This window comes from Podarcis cretensis, assembly GCF_951804945.1.
Source record: "Podarcis cretensis genome assembly, chromosome: 9".
Taxonomy (NCBI): domain Eukaryota; kingdom Metazoa; phylum Chordata; class Lepidosauria; order Squamata; family Lacertidae; genus Podarcis; species Podarcis cretensis.
In genome coordinates this window covers 21,081,049-21,097,667 of record NC_137178.1, presented here as the reverse complement: position 1 = coordinate 21,097,667, position 16,619 = coordinate 21,081,049, and the positions used below count along the sequence as shown (strand labels likewise).

The window sequence follows — 16,619 nt, the reverse complement described above, 5'->3', positions numbered from 1 at the left end:
TTGGATTGAAGGAAGGAGAGGTCAGGTCCTATGTAACTACCTAATTTGGAAAACAAATCTGCCCAGCTTGTAATGCTTGAGTGTATTTGTGAATACAATACTTTTTAATCTTGGCAACTAAAACTTTTTAATCTTGGATTCAAATATCAAGAGCTTTCTACCAGGTAATGCTGATTTGCCAGCTATGATCCTATCTAGAAAGGACAGACCTTGCCTTTGTGACTCTAGTGCAGGGGTGGGTAAACGTCTTTTGTTCAAGGGCCATATTCACTCTTGGCCAGCCTGCCGCAGGCTGCAAGCCAATTGGGAATGTGGCCAAAAGTGAGTTTGGTCACCCCATACTTTCTTGTGTGCACACACACAGAGGCACACAATCTGCCCCCCCCCCAAAGCTGATCCATGTCCATGCTGTTTGGGATAAGATGATCAGAGCATATGATGCTAAATGGATTGCACCGGCTCTCATTTCCAGGCCTAATTTAGTAATAAGATGGTGAGGGATCTGTGGCCCTCCACATGTGGTGGGACTCCAGCTCCCATCAGCCCTACTCAAGATGATGGGGGTTGGGCTCCAGTAACATTTGGAGGGCCACAGGTTCCCCATTCCACTATAAAGCTAAAAAATGGCTTGGAACTAGGTTATCCAAAGATTTGCCTTCACCTGCACCAGCCTGAGTGTACTTTAAGATAAGCCTCAGTGACACTTCTCAAATGCTTGCTGGTATGGTCTGTTAGGTTGTTGTTAGAAAACCACTGGGGCCTAATTTGAATAGTAGAATGTCTGGCATCTGGTGGGTGGGGTTTTTGTGTTCTGCTCCGAAATCAGCCCCTCCTTTCGTGTGTTCAGTTAAGTTCAGTTAGAGAGACCAACTGTCAATCTTGCCTCATGACATTGTTTTAGTTTCTCTCAGGCAGTACGTTATTATGTTACAATTTTCTTTTATTATTAAAGCTTTGTTTGACATGTATGTGGACTGCTTACTTTGCTGAAAGAAAAGAAACTTTGCTGAAGAATGGTGGAATATCCTAAACTTGGGTGAGTGAGGGGATATTGCCAGTCTGACAGGAGAATTTATTTTTTAAATCACCCCACCCTCCACAACAGTTGTGAGGTATATTTAAGAGGGCCCTTGTAAGCGTGACCCCACGATTGTGTGCAGATGGCAGCTTCTTTTTCAGCTTTTAAACAGGCACTGGAAATGCATTTGTTTTGGAGAGGCTTTGAGTGAATATGCTATCACATAATAGAATTTTAAATGGCTGAAGGATTTTTAAAGTTTGGCTGGTTTCAAATTAGTTTTGCTAAGCGGGCATGTTTTAGGCCTTTCATTTTATTCGGTTAATTTTATAACTTATATTAATTCCATCTAGGGTGGCATTCAATGTTAGTCTTACTCAGAGTAGACCCACTGAAGTTAATTGAAGTGACTAACTTAGGTTCATTAATTTTGATGGTTCTTCTCTGAGTAGCACTTAAATTAGTTTATGTTTTGTGTATTTTAACATTTAATAGAAGCTGCTTTAGGAAGGTAGTACCCTAAAAAAGAAGGTAAATAAACACACATTTGAAGCATAGGTTAAAAATAGAATAGGTTTTTATATTTTATTGGTTGTATCCTACTCAGAGTGGGGTAGGCAAACCTATTAATTTCACTAGTTGTACTTTGAATAGGACTAGTATTGGATATAACCCTTTGTGAGTATCTTTGCAAAGTTTTCTGCACCCAAATAATTTGCTTACCCAGCTGGAACTTCAGTCTAATGTGGATTCTGTTGGCCTCTGGCAGAGCAAAATATTACAGGAAGATACTCATTTATCTGAGAAAAAGACAATATCATTTGATATAGTTACCTTTTGCTTTCATGACTCTTCTCTGGAAGTCATGGCCTAGAGAGAATACTGTTAAATTTCTTCTGCAGTAATTACGTTCTGAGAGCTACCTCCGTGGATTTATTTTCTTTATACCGGGAGAGACAGTTTTAGGAAAATCAGAACAATACTTAATTTCTTTCCTGGTGCAGTTTCATTAGAATTTGTCCTCAAAACATTGACACAATAATTGAATGTGAAGGCTCCCTGAGCATCAGTGTCCGTCATAGTCCTGTGCTGATCAGCCACAGCGGAGCTTAGTGGCGGGAGAGGCCAGTCAGTCAGCCAGGTCTTAGGGAGGTACTTGCCTGGAGGCAGAATCCATATGCAAGGTTCACTCCAGTCCTAAGGTCAGGAGTATCTCAGTTCACGTAGTCAGACGCTCTGCGGGTCCAGAAAGCTGAGAGTCCAAGGTCCTGAGAAGCAAGAGGCAGCAAGGTCTGGCCAGGAACGACAAAAATTTTTTTTACAGCAACTGACTGAGGCTGGAAACCCTGCTTAAGAAAACTGGAGCCAGCTGGTTCACATCAGGAGCAAGAAGGCTGATCAGCAGCAGGTAGAGTCACTGCCTTCTGCTCCTTCAGGCTGTGCTCGGCAGGTGATACCGACTCCTGGCCCATGACAGTGTCCTTTCCTTCCCCATAAAATATCACAAATTATTTTTATGTCTCCCGTAAGTTTGGGTATTGCATTACTTGGGCTTCTCATTATAGAAGAGAGGCAAAGATCTGATGCATGAATAGAGCTTACTACCTTCATTCTCTGGGGACTCTCCAAAGTAGCATTTGCTGTGGCATAAGGGGATGCAGCCAGAAAGGAAACCTGGCTCCCCCCCTTTTACCGTGGAGAAGTATTTTGTCCATTGGCCTCTCCTGGATCCTGAACATGACTTTCAAAATGCAGGGCAGGTTTCCAAAAAATAAAACAAAAAATAGCACACACAGTTAAGTACTAGTCTTCTCAATACCTCTCATTTTAAATAATTTTTATTAACAGACCAATCAAATCAAATCACATAAAATTCCAAATTACAGAGCCGAATTTTAATTTTTTGTTGGGGGTACCCATATTTCAAGTTGCGAAAGGGATCCAATCATCTTGTTGCTGCTGCTTTAATGTCCACAAATCTGTCCAAATAATGTTCACAATTCTATCCAATCCTTTCTTGATATTTTCCACATCTCATCTTGTTATTTTCATGTATTTTTCCTTTCTCTTTGTAACCTCTGATAGTCTCCACAAGCGAGTTGAAACAAATTGTAATCCTGTGTGGGTTTTTCCATTCGTCCAAGAATCATATTCAGACAGCTACCACATTTCATTGCTTCCATAACAAAGAACACTCTTACCGTCCTTGTTAATTTTCACAGGTCTGTCACTCCCTTTCTCAGTCCTCTGAGGAGGTTTTGCCAGGAATCCAGTATGAAAACAAATCCATAGCTTCCTCCTCCCAATCATCAATCTTTTGACAGAACCTGCCAACATGGCAGCTCCCTTTTTATTGCTGCATCATTCCAAAAGCCCTTGTTCTTTTTTCGATCTCCATAAAATCAAACTTTTGGTTGGTAATTCATTTCCACACAGTTTTTAATCATCCTGCTTAGGTCAGTTATGCGACGGTTCTTTCTTGGGGAGGGGTTACTGGTTAATCACATAGAAGAAAATAAAAAAGTTCCCCTCCTATCCAGTCCCACTCCGATATTACCGAACCTTTGATGTATCTTCTTCATGATATATTCCTGTTAAATCCAATTAAATCCAACCCGTCGCTCTACTTTCACAGAGGTCACTTGAATTAGCAGTCTTCACTCCCGTTCTTCACTTGAAATATGTGCATTTGCTTCTTTCTAATCGTTTATTTCGAGCTGATGCAACCAGTGAGCGATCAGAGACAGCGTCCGGGAGAGCCGGACCCACATGAGGGCTTTGTGCCTAGTGCCCTCACCCCCTTCTTTCGAATCCGGGGGTGATTTATGGCCACAGCAGGCAAGGCAGTGTTCCCCATTTCCCTGGGGCAACAAGGGAGGCTGCATACTCCCATATCAGCCTCTTAATTACCTCGTGTGAGCCGGAGAGATGGTATCGTCGGCCATCTTCCTATGTGCCCCTGGTGGCCCCCGTCTTCTCAATACCTCTCATTCAAGTTTTTGTTGAATGAATACCAACTTGCTCACATGCATAACTGAATTCAAAGTTGGCAGATGAGTTCTCCACTTCCCATATTATTGGTGTGCCTAGTGACTTCAAAATTTGAGCTGAGCATAAAAATTCTGTGGTTCTCATTTTATACTGATACATAAAACAAGGTTGTGCACCTTTTTATATTACAAATATAAAGTGTAGTAAGATGTCCACGAGGAGCTAGATACCTTTTCCTAGGGGAGGTAGATACCACTTCTTTTTTATCCTAGTTCAGTTGTTTGTCTAGGCTGAGTTCATTTAGATCACGGGTGTCAAACACAAGGTCCGTGGGCCGAATCCGGCCCACCAGACCTCGTCATGTGGCCCGTGTACATTTGAATATCTGCTTATATTCTAGTTCCTGGCAAGCGGCTTCTCTGAAAGACAGGAACCGGCCGCAGCCCCGGGTTTTTATTCCCCTCCCTTCCTTTTGCTGTGGAGAGGAAGCGAGAACTGCAACAAGCCCTGGAGCTGGGAAGAGGGTGCCTGGGTGGCTAGGGTGAAGATTTGGGTTGGGCAAGAAGGATCAAGGGTCGGGAGAGAAAGCGCAAGTCAGGGCTCCCTCGCCACCCCCACCCCCCTCTTAGGACATCCGAGCAGACCCCGCAGTGCAGGCAGCCGTGAATGGGGTGGGGGAAGGCAGGTGAGAGAGACCACCGATCCGGGCCAGCTGTGCCCAAAGAGGGTCGGCGATCCAGCTGTGCTGCAGCCCACCTGCCCCCCCTCCAACGCGAAAATCAGCCACACGAGCTCGCCAGCCGAGCTCGAGGACGCGGGCCTGACCGAGTCCCCGGCGCAGCCGCCGAAGCTAGCAAATGCACGGGAGCCGCAGGGTGAGAAGAAGCCGGGCTCCGGTTAGGCTTCGCCAAAAATGCTGTAGGTGTGAGGCTGTGCGGCGCGCTTTTTATACGCCGGAGCAGCGCCTTCTTTTTCCCTCTCCCTCCTGGGACTGGGGCATGTGGCAGCAGAGTGACTGCAGCAGGCAGCCCTGCCCCCTCCCCTCCCCTCCCCACACCCGCCCCTCCCCCACTCCCTCCCAGCCGCCAGCCCAGCTGGCAGGCGGCGAGGAGGAGGAGGAGGAGAGGGGTCGCTGGGCGCACGCTCCATCTCCCTCCAAGGAAACGGCGGGCAGCAGCAGCTGGCGCATTGGCTTCGGAGCACCTGCCGGGGGTTGCAGCAGATGCTGCTTGCGGCTTAGGCGGCTTCCATGTTCCTGCTTTGGTCCGAGAGGCCGAGCTGTTCCGCAGCAGGCAGGGAGAAGGGCAGGCTGTGTGTCTGCTGCTTCCCTCGGAAGCCCCTAGGTGCAGAAGCCTGGCAATAAAAACAAGAGCGAAACAAGAAACAAGAGCGAAAAGGGGCCTGGCGAGGATGCGTTTGGGGCCGGCCCTACTGTTAGGCAGAGTGAGGAGGAGAGATCTTGAGGCGACTGGTTTGGGGGTGGGGGGAGGGCAAGAAGAGGAAGCAAATTCTTGCCTAGTTCACTTATTGTTTCTGGAGTTTTGCTCCCAGGGAGAAGGAGAGGAACCTGTGGGAATTTGCAATATCCTCAATAGCCAGCCGTGTACATTTGAATATCTACTTGCCATTATTCTGACTATGTTCCTGCTTTCAGAGCTAGTCATTACTTACATTATTACAAAAACAGTAATAATTGAATGCAGTGACAATAATTTATGATAATAAAGAGTGGACACATAGTCCTACAGATACAACCGGCCCTTTGAGGGTGACCAAACTACTGATGCGGCCCCCGATGAATTTGAGTTTGACACCCCTGATTTAGATAGTACAACCTGCCAGTAAAGTGGACATATTTGTGCATCTGTCACTTGCCAGCTGTCAGGGATAGGCAGGAGTTCAGAGGGTGGGCAGGGGGATGGTCCAGGGGAAGGAGCCAGTAATTTGTGGGGTTCTGTGCCATGCATGTGGCAGGAGGAGAAGGAAGGAGGTGGGCAGTCAGATGGAGGAAAAGTTACAGAAAGGCACAGAGGTCAAAGAGAGAATCCTTCTCCATTGCCTCCCCCACTGTTTCCAAGAATGAGGAGGGGCTTAAAGGGACAGGAGCAGTTGGAGCTGACACATAGGAGAAGTAGCTGGTTGTTTGTGTGCATCAGTTGAGAGGGTTTAAATGTGCTGATGGAGGCATGATTGTGTTGTTGCTCTAGCTGCTTGGGTCACAGCACAGGTTTGAAGGAGATGCTTAGCTAGCTGTTTAGCAGGAGCAGTGCATGTGACTTTTGCACCTTAGGAGCTGATGTAATTGAGTGCTGTGCCAATAAATAACTAAACTTCCAATTGCGCGTCCTCATTGTGGGGCTGAGGGTACTTGAGACACTGTGTTGACTTGACGCGTCACCACAGGATATAGAAAGCCTCTCCTCTTTCCTGAGGGGAGGGGTTGTGAGCGGGTTTTGCTTCTCGCGCTTCGCAGTGGGCGTGAATGGCTCACTGCATCACAAAGAGTCCCTGACCTGCGTCATGCCCACAGCCAGCCAATACGGCTGGCTGGGGTGTGTGGTTTGCTGCTCTTAAACGAGCGTGGGACTGTGGCTCAGCCTGTTTGTTTCCTGCACGCACAGATCTCCCTCCCTCCCTCCCTCCCTCCCTCCCTCCCTCCCTCCTTGTGCATTCCACACCGGACCTTGCTATGGACCTCGGTTGGTCACCTGTTGAAGGGACCTGGTAGGAATTTTTTCCACTTGGCAGATTGGCACCAGCCATTTGGTTTTTTGCCTGCCTCGTAGCAAATTGTCACAATGGCTGTTAGGCATTGGAAAATGTGTTGTGTGTTGGAGGGGAGGTTGTGGCCATCACCTACCCCCTCCCCTTGAAGGGTATTCCATTAAAGGAATCCGGTGGTCGTGGTTCCTGTCCGAAGCCCAGTTGGTGGCTAGGGCCATGGCACAACCCTCCGGTGACTCTAGGGGAGAGCTTCCAGTTGATTTGCATCAACAAGCTCCTCCCTACAGGTTGTCAACTCCCTGCAGAGTGGACAGGAGTAAAGTATAGTCAGTTCGGATCCAGTGCCTAAGCCAATACCACTCACATTCTGTAACCAATAAAGTTGTGGCCTTTTTTAGCCCATTAACCTAAATTACTTGTGTCCACGTGTCTTATTTCATCACAAATAGGGTAGCGGGACCTTGATTCACAACTCCTTCTGCAGAAATAAAATTTATTAAATGTGTTAATATGAATGGAAGACAAGAACTCTGTAGCTGTTGATATGAGACTAAGATCAGGACTGGATTCAATTGGATTAATCAAGATTTTGGAAGCAGGAATAAATAAGAACTTTGCACCCCGAAACCCAGCACACGAGGAGTCACACAAATTGTATAATTGGCTTTATAACTGATATATATTTGGATGCGAATTATAATTTGACATTGATAAAATGTGGCTGTTACTGGACTTTAGTAATTGAAAATTAATAAAAAATATTTAACAAAAAAAAGACTTAACATGTCAGCCGAGGATCAGGGCTCATAATTATTTTTGTGTATGATTACCTCCTTAAGGACTGTAAAACATGCTGTGTGACTCACTCTAGCTATGGTGTCCTGCAAATGTTTTATTTTTGAAATACTAGGGGATATGAAGTATTTTTCCTTGTTTTGAAGTACTCACAGTCGCAAGTTAGAGAAGTTATATAACAGACCTATTTGCCTTCTCCCAGGTGTATCATTTTCATTTATATTTGTAAAACTGAAGTAGATGGACTAGTACTCTAAAGTGCTCAATAATTTTCTTTTTTAATACAGAGGCATGTGTGTATTTAATATATTAAAAAAATAAGACTGCCATTCCTAAATTTGGATGTAAGCAACCTTGATTGTGAAATTTCAAAACTTAATGATAATAATATTTAATAACAAAATTATCACCAGAATTTTTACATTTACTTTTGATATATGAAGCTGTAGATTCACAATGACTGTGATCCAGACATTTAAAAATTATTCAATGAATAATGCAAAACACAATTTAGTGTAATCCTATAAAGTGTATGAAAAAATTAAAAATAACTTTTGATCATGACAGTTCTTCAATAGTATTAATGAATGATAGACTCCTTTATAAAGTGTCTCATCTTTTTATGTCTGATATAGATATTAGTAAGATTACATTGCAGCTAGAATAAAATTGAATTACAATTACATGTCAGTCTTTTGTGCATTTCAGTATCTGAAACAGAGTTCAAAACCTACAAGGAGTATGATTGGATTTTTAAAGAACTGTATGGGAGATTTTTTAGACTTTTTAATACAAAGCACTTGTCATCTGAACAGTTAGCTGATCTCAGATGCGCATCTGACTTGAAATATGCCGAGTTCCTGGATGTTGGTGAAGTATCTTTTCTGTATGGTTATGTGAAAAATAAGGTGATATGAGACTTGGAACCTATGAAGGTGGGGATGTGATGATGGAAATACTATTAACCCAAAGCAAGGTTCCTAGTTGCTCAGACCAGAGAGTAAGCCTGATCTATAACTTTTTACAAGGGCTATGAAATATCACCTGACTTTCTGTAGCCTACTTGTGCAAGAAGGCTTCTGTGGTTGATGTGCATGTCTCTCCTGTACTCAGAGCCGTAGCTAGGTAATCTTGCGCCCCTGGCAGAACTGTCCAGATTGCACCCCCTAGACACGGACAAATTGGCTCTTCTTTCTGCCTGTCCTCCAACCCCCCTTGCACCCAATCAATTCCTCACACACTTCACCTTGTAATGAATTCTTTTTTGTAACGAATTCTGATTGAAGGAGACCAAAACAGAAAGAGGACACCAAGATGGGGAAGGCTGACCTAGACAGGTGTCTCCCCACTTACGTGCGGGTTACGTTCCGGGCTCCTGCGTGCATAAGTGAAGTCACATAAAGTGGGGAGCACCCCACTGTAATAGGGAGGAGGGCATGGGAGTCAACTCCTTGGGGCCAAGGTTCCTTTGCCTCCCTCCAAAATATTTGAGGAGGTCGCCCCCCCCCCCGTTAATAGGCATTGCCATTCAGATAGTGTGTGCGCACGCTCCGTCTCGTATTATACAGGGCGGTACTTATCCCCCATATATTTTATTCAAATTGGCACCCTTGAAGGAGTGTGTGTGAGAGGAGAGAGAGAGAAGTGACTCCAGAGTAGGCAGGCTTTGAAGTTGGCGACTTCCCCCTCTCCAGCACCCGGAGAGGCAGGGTCACGGGCAGTGAGGTGGACCTTCCCGGCTCCAACCCCAAGTGAGGTCCGGGAGAGGCCGAGCTTGTGGCTCATGGCCAAACGGGATGGGGCACTGGGGCATGCACAAGTTCCCCCGCCAGGCTGCCCAGCCAGCCCAGCGTGGCTCCCGGCTGCCAGGAGGGCCAAGGGGTGAGGGGAGCAGCTGGGAGCAGCTGCTGCCCAGCACACCCTCTTCCCTGCCCTGCCTGGGCTGCGGGCAGGGAGCGCTGGCTGGACAGGGCGCAGGTGAGGAGGGTCTTGACAGCTGATTGCGTGACCCCCCTCACCTGCGCCCCTGGCGGGGCCCCACCTCACCACCCCCTGCCTGTACTTCTTTACTTTGGCCAAAACTGATGGCAGGTGCACAGCTTAAATTCCCACCTTACACCCCTTAGTTCAGTTCAGGTTGTTGGAGTCAGCTGGTTGGAAATGAGCCAGTGTCAAAGACTGTGGCCTACAAACCAAAGTACAGTATTCAGACTAGGGAAAGGGGTAATGAAGAGGGAGGGAGACAGAAAGCTATAGTCACACCCTGAGTTTAGGTTGCAAATGATGGCCTTTGGGAAGCCAAGAAGAATTTGGTGGTGCTCCATTTGACTCTGAGAATAAATGAAGCTATTTGCAATTTTCCAGTAAGTGTGGTTCATTTCAGATTCAAAACAAAGCGTACAGGGATTTTGCGTTCCAGCCTCTGTTTTTGGGCTCCCTAAATAGAAGTGAGTGTGGAATGTTTTGCTGCAATCGAAGATGAAGGCTGCTGGTCTCACCTGGCAATCTCATGTGGGAGAAAATTCCTTTAATATTCCAATTATGGTGATTAATTAAAGCTTCCAGATGAAGCGAAACTTGTTCATTAAACCTCCCTAAGGTGTATAGGAAAAGTGTTCACACTACTGTAACAGAGTGGCTCTCACAAAATGCCCCAGTGTGCTTCCATAAATCAGGAAAACAGCTGTCCAAATAACGTCAAGTGTCAGTAAAAAGCTGAAGTAGAATGGGCCCACAAACACAAACAGAGACAGAAAACTGGAGGATGGATGAGTGAAAGGGACAAAAGAGCAGCAAAACAGAGCAAGAAGCAAAACTTGGATCCCTTTTGACTGGCAGGTGTTCTCATTTTCCCCCCTTGTTGTTTATCACAATGTGATAACAAGAGGGGGGGGGATGAAAGCTGCATCATCTTTAGTCATTGGATAAGGTAGTCCAGAGAAGTGAACATGAAAAATTGTGTGCAATGCTGTCTCTTCAATTTTGGTTCCCATTCTGCTGTCCACAGTTTCCATTTTGCCCATAATTCCCCATTCTTAATGCTATTGAAATCCTTGAGCTGAAGCTTATGTAACTGAGCACAGGGTTATAGATCAAATTTATATTCAAGTAGGAGACCTGACATCGAGGAAATCAAGGTGTGACTGAGAACATTAATAGACTTAGGTTGCATTTGCGTCTTTGGTTACCCTGTTTGATGGAAGAGAAGCTATATAACCAATATCTTAGAAAATGGGCTCTCGGAAAATGTTAAAACTATGCTACATAGAATCTTTCCACATATAACTTGTTTCTGGCTTCTTGTTTACATTCTGTAGGACAGGGTAGCTAACCATTTTTGGCCTGTTGTCTGCATTCTAGTTATGCAAGGCTGTAAGGTGCTCTATCATGCACCATACCTAAATCCGCATGTGCAGACTCCAAACCCACATGCAGATCCAGTGCTGGATCCTCCTCCACTTTCTAGATGGGTGATCGTTGGAAAGATTTAAATCTCTCCTCTGCTTAGGGCTGGGTTTGTAGTCTCACCTGATGATTAATCTCATGAGCATGGGGAGGGAGAAATTTGTATCCCACCCCTGGCACTAACTTGAGTGAGTGTCAAAATTGAGATACAGGTTGATCCCTCCTCCTGCAAAAGCTGTACACCAGTGAGATCCATCCTCCTTCCTTCCCATGGAGAGGCTAATGCAGCCATCATGCAAACTGTCTAGAAAGCTGCTACGGCCTCTGGTTGGTCCACATCCACTATATGGTATCAAATGACCTAAAGTAGTAGTGGGGTCCACCAAATGTGTTGAACTCCAACTCACATCATCCTTGATCATTGGCAATGCTGCCTGGGGCTCTTGAAAGGTGGAGTCCAACAATACCTGAAGGGCCCTTATCTAAGCAAAGCTTAGTTTGCTAATTTACAGCATTTTAAAGGTAGATTATTCTTTTGTTGACTCCGGGGATCATCAAGTGAAGTGTCCAGGATATTGGTCTGAGCTTTTAACATATTTTCTCCCGACCCCATCTTTTTTCCTTTTACTATGTCACATCAGTGATTATGTTCAACAGAAGATCTGATATTGTGATTTTATCAAAGAACAGGACCTTATCAGAATGCAGGCGTCTGGAAATAAAATATAATTGTGCATCAATGTCCAAGTAAAAACATTCTCAAAGCAGTGTAAAATGAAACTGAATGGTTGGATGTTCTGATGGAAGCCTTTGCTGCATTTACAATTTTAAGTCCTTTTGCTTGCGACATTTGATACTTAACCAAGAATTATTGTCGTCATTATTAATACTAATGTTTCTTTGATGTTGATTAAAAATATTAATATAGCAACTTAGCAGAAAGGGTTTATACATGATGGAAGAGTAAATGTTTTAGTTTAATTGGAAACTATTAAATTTGAAGTAAACAGGTTCATCTTGGATAATAAATTAGCACTCTTCAATTGGAATGAAGCGAGAACTGTTAAGAATTGCTGAATAAGGAAATACATTATCACTTCACACTCAGTATATAAATGTAAATAATCATCTGGCTGCACATTTTTTATAAGCACAATTCCTAATGTTAGATTGAGGCTCTTGCTTGCTGTGCTGTTGCATTTGTTACAGAAAGAAATGGGTACTTGGTGGTGTTTGGTGGATTTTTCCTTCCCCCATTGTATTTCATATATCTCCCTTTTTTTGTAGCAATTATGCTAGTTGTATTTAAGACTCTTAAAATGTAGAACTTGAATGAGCACCATTATCAAGGTTGTACTTAGAAATTCTATTGATGGTGCTAGCTAAATACTTCAATGAATAAAGACACCCCCCCCCAGAGGACTGAGCTATCATTTTTGGTAGATTTCATAACTGAGTGGTGCTGAGACCCAGGAAGACTTGGCCTTTGTGAAATTTCTCTTCCAGATCTACCCTTCAGTAGCTTCTCAGTAGGTAGACCTGTTGTCTGTCTACAGGTAGACATGGCATCCAGACAGAAAAAAGATAACCAAAAATATATGTGCTTTAATGAATGTATGGGGGTTGCTCGTGCGTAAGTTGCCACCATGCCTGGCTAGTTAGCCTGGTTAAACCTTTCCTGACTGGACAGCCCTTCACTTCGTGGCTGTTCAGTCACTAGCAGAATCCGTCAGTGGGCGTTTCTTAAACTTCTTCCAGCACAGAAGCTCTTTGACACCAAGTCTACGCCTACTTTCTCTGCGCGGAAGCCTTCTGCGCAGGGTGGGTGTGGGCAGAGGAGGACCTGTGCTCTCCCTGCTGGTCTTAAGCGAAGAGTCCTGGAGACCCCTCTCCGATTCCCCCAACCGCCCCCCCTTTATCCCTGGTGTTACGCTGATTTCCTTCCCCAGCCGATGAGTTCCCTCTCTCCCTGCTTGGCCCTTCTCCGGCATCGCTTGGGAGCTCTGCCTCCACTGCTGGCTCCGATGTCAGTTTCCTGACATGTACAAAAAATACAAAGCCAACAATTCTGCATTTGAAAACTACTGGTAACACAGAAATCCTAGGACACCTCCCCGCCTATTATTATTATTATTATTATTATTATTATTATTATTATTATTAAACTAAGAGTTAAAACACTAAAGGAAATATCAATTTGCAGTTAAACAAGACAAATGCAGAGAAAAATCTAAATGAAAAGAGGCAACTGTCAGTAGCCATTAAGAGGGAAAATGCTCCAAGCAAAAGGACAACTCCAAAAATGGAGTTGTACAATTATAAAATTAAGCATTTCATTTTTGTATGTGTAATATAATGGAGGGTGTTGATTACTGTTTTCATTGTTAACATAAGCTATAAAGGAAGGAATGTCTTGCTGAAATAAATTTGTCTCACTTAGAGATTCCATGTAACACCCTCATTTTCTGCACCAACTTCTTCATAAAAGCAATATTCGACACCTTGCAATACTGGTATATCAAGGTGGTGCCACACAGATGGCTGGAGTATTTTGTCATGGCCAACCTCGCCACCACCAGCAGGTGAACAATCGGGTCTTCAGGGTCTGCATTTATGTCTACAAAGTCATTTAAAAGCACCAGCTACAGGTTCATAGTTGCATCTTGAGATGCAATTTTCTGAACCTCCTCGAAAACAACAGTTGAGAACAGCTAAGCTTGAGGGCAAGTCCACCACATATGGAAATATGTATCCAGATTTTTGTATTTTAGCACTGAAGCCCTCAACTAAATCTCTGGCTCCTTGCAGCCCTTAATTAATTAATTTACTGCTGGAGTCACCTTCACAGCCTCTCTGAATTTCCCTAAACATACCCCCAACACACTAGGATAACAATACTGGACTATATTTCAGAGCTGTCATCTATAACTCTGACTCATCCCTCCCACCAGAAAAATGACCAAAGCAACACTGAGATACTTAGCAGGGCTTATTTAATTGATGCGCTCTGTCACAGCCTTAATAATAATGGACTTTATCAGCATTGGAAGGGTAATTTTTAAAATGTTTATAACCTCGGGCGAGGTGCGGGGAATCCACCCTCCATGAAATAAAACATGCAAAGCTGTTTTGTTGCCAGCATTTGTTTTTGGATGGACACACTACTGTTTAGTCACAGCTACACTAAATCCTAGATATCTGAATTTTGTTTTGGGCAGCAACCACTTCTCTGCTAGGGAAGATCAACATTAAAGCTTTAAAATGAGCCAGGAAGCCCATGGGTGTGCCGCTGTAAACTTTTTTTTTTTGGTCTAATTAGCTAGATCAGTTCTCTTAAATGTAAATCATAGCTGTGACTAGATTCATTGACTAAAATCACTGAAGCTAATTTCTCACAAAACAAACAAGCAGAACAGTACTTGCACATTTCGTTTCTTAACTTGAGTTGAAGGAGGGCTGGCATGTATAGCAGAAAACTCTAAGAGTGGCAAGAATTATATAATCCCTGTTACTTGCAGTTCGTGTCCTCAATGCTTATTGCTAATTATCCGGTATGAATGTTGCATGTATAACTAGTCTGAAGTATTCAAAAGGCGGTAGATGAGTAATTCATAGGTAAATTGTTGATAAAACTGCGGTCCCTCTACCTCCCTGATACACCAGGATGTGGTGTGATTGACGGGACACTGCAAAAAAGAAATAGCTTTCGTCTCGCTGCACAAATGTGACATTATGGTTTAGACTACAGTGGTGCCCCGCAAGACGAATGCCTCGCAAGACGAAAAACTCGCTAGACGAAAGAGTTTTCCGTCTTTTGAGGTGCTTCGCAAGACGAATTTCCCTATGGGCTTGCTTCGCAAGACGAAACATCTTGCGAGTTCTTGCGAGTCCCCCCCCCTTTTTCTAAGCCGCTAAGCTGCTAAGCCGCTAATAGCCGCTAAGCTGCTAATAGCCGCTAAGCCGCTAAGCCGCTAATAGCGCTAATCCGCTAAGCCGCTAATAGCCGTGCTTCGCAAGATGAATAAACCACAAGATGAAGAGACTCGTGGAATGGATTAATTTCGTCTTGCGAGGCACCACTGTACTGTTTCTCAACCTTTTTCTGACTATGGCCCCCTTCCAACCTTGTTTCCTTTCTGTGCCCAACCCCTTTCCTACTGGTAGAAAGGTAACTATTTAAATGTTTTGTTTGTAAGTAGAACATATTTTGTTTATAATTTTTATAATTTATACAAAATACAGTCACATAAAAATGTGTATTTCTTGATCAATGTGACCATTGTGCTTGGTGACTAGAAACAAGCTTTTTTATATCTAGTTCTATTGCTGTGAGGGATAACTGAAGATCACCTCTGTCCATTATGTTAAGGCGATTCTGAGTTAGGCTGAGTAAATGATTCTCATGATTGAAACCTGAGTCTACCAAATACAAAGTAGGAAATGCCATGAAAAACAATTTTGCTTGATCCCAAAACTTTAGATAGTGTACTCTTTATCCAACAATGGTCTGCAGCAACATATTTTCTTTCTATTTTTTCTCTATTTTCTTCACTTCTCTGTTTTTCTTCTTCTCTGCTTTCTTTACTTCTCACTTCCCTCTGTGGCCCCCTCTCATGCCATGCCCTCCCCATTTATGCAATTTTCACCTATGCCTCCCTTGGAATATCCTGCAGGCCCCCGGTTGGGAAACACTGGTTTAGACCATGGTTTCAGTGCAGCTGCATGACTCTGCAGTTGTTGCACTGCATTCCATCATAAACACATCATTGCTAGGACATCGGATCATATGAACTAGGTGCTTGTTTTGAAGTTAGCAGATGCCTTTTTTGCAGCTTGTGGTTTCCCTACAATGGACACAGAACTTGAGGTGCCTGTAAAATGTACACTAAGTGCTAAGCTGCTTCAACTGCCTTGGGAACTTTGGAGAAAGGGCGGTATATAACTCAAATGAATAAATAAAACAAATAACTGATAATTTCTTCAATATTACAGGAAGCTCCTCCACCAGGCTCCTATGATGTTCAAAAATCATTTGAGAAATCACAGTGTAAAAGTGAATACATGGCTCCCCGAACTGCCACGGCTAAAAGGAAGCAGACTTCTTTTCTCAGTGGCTCAATTAGGCATGGTATATGTGAGGCCAAGAAGGATATGCCAGGTAGGTCAATTGCATGCTTTCCACATCTTTTTCAAAACTGTAACTGCAGGGAGATTGTGTATATTATAGGCCTTTTACAGGCCTTGTGAGATCTCTGTATTATCACTGGTCACTTTGCTTTTTAGATGGTTAATAAAGAGGCATCTTTCATCCACTCAAGGATTAATCTGAATATTTGTGGCTGTTGTACATTTCTTCAAATGTCTGCAAACTTATTCTCCATGTCTGAAGAATAAGACTTTACAGAATGGAATCTTTTGAGCAAAAATGGGACTGAAAAAAGGGAGATGGTGCTTTCTGGCAATTCAGCAGATAACTTTGTAAACTCTTAATGATATGAAAGGTATATGCTGTTTTGTAAAGCAAGCTAGCCAAAAATATTAATCGATATTTACTTATTTTGTTATATTTTTATCCCACTTTTTAGCCAAAAGTTGGCTATTGAATATTGATGCCACATTACAATCTAACAATGAAAATTCATACAGCAGTGAAGAGAAAATACAAGAAAACCCTCAGTATAGACAA

General features: G+C 43.6%; 1 protein-coding gene across 1 annotated transcript in view; it reads left to right on the top strand.

The window, feature by feature from the left end:
* Positions 1-16,619, top strand: part of STPG2 (sperm tail PG-rich repeat containing 2) — a 218,700-nt gene that overhangs the window by 64,848 nt on the left and 137,233 nt on the right. The window contains exon 11 of the mRNA XM_079990920.1: positions 15,926-16,091. Within this exon, the coding sequence (XP_079847046.1) occupies positions 15,926-16,091 (166 nt within the window). The remainder of the gene's footprint in view (positions 1-15,925; positions 16,092-16,619) is intronic.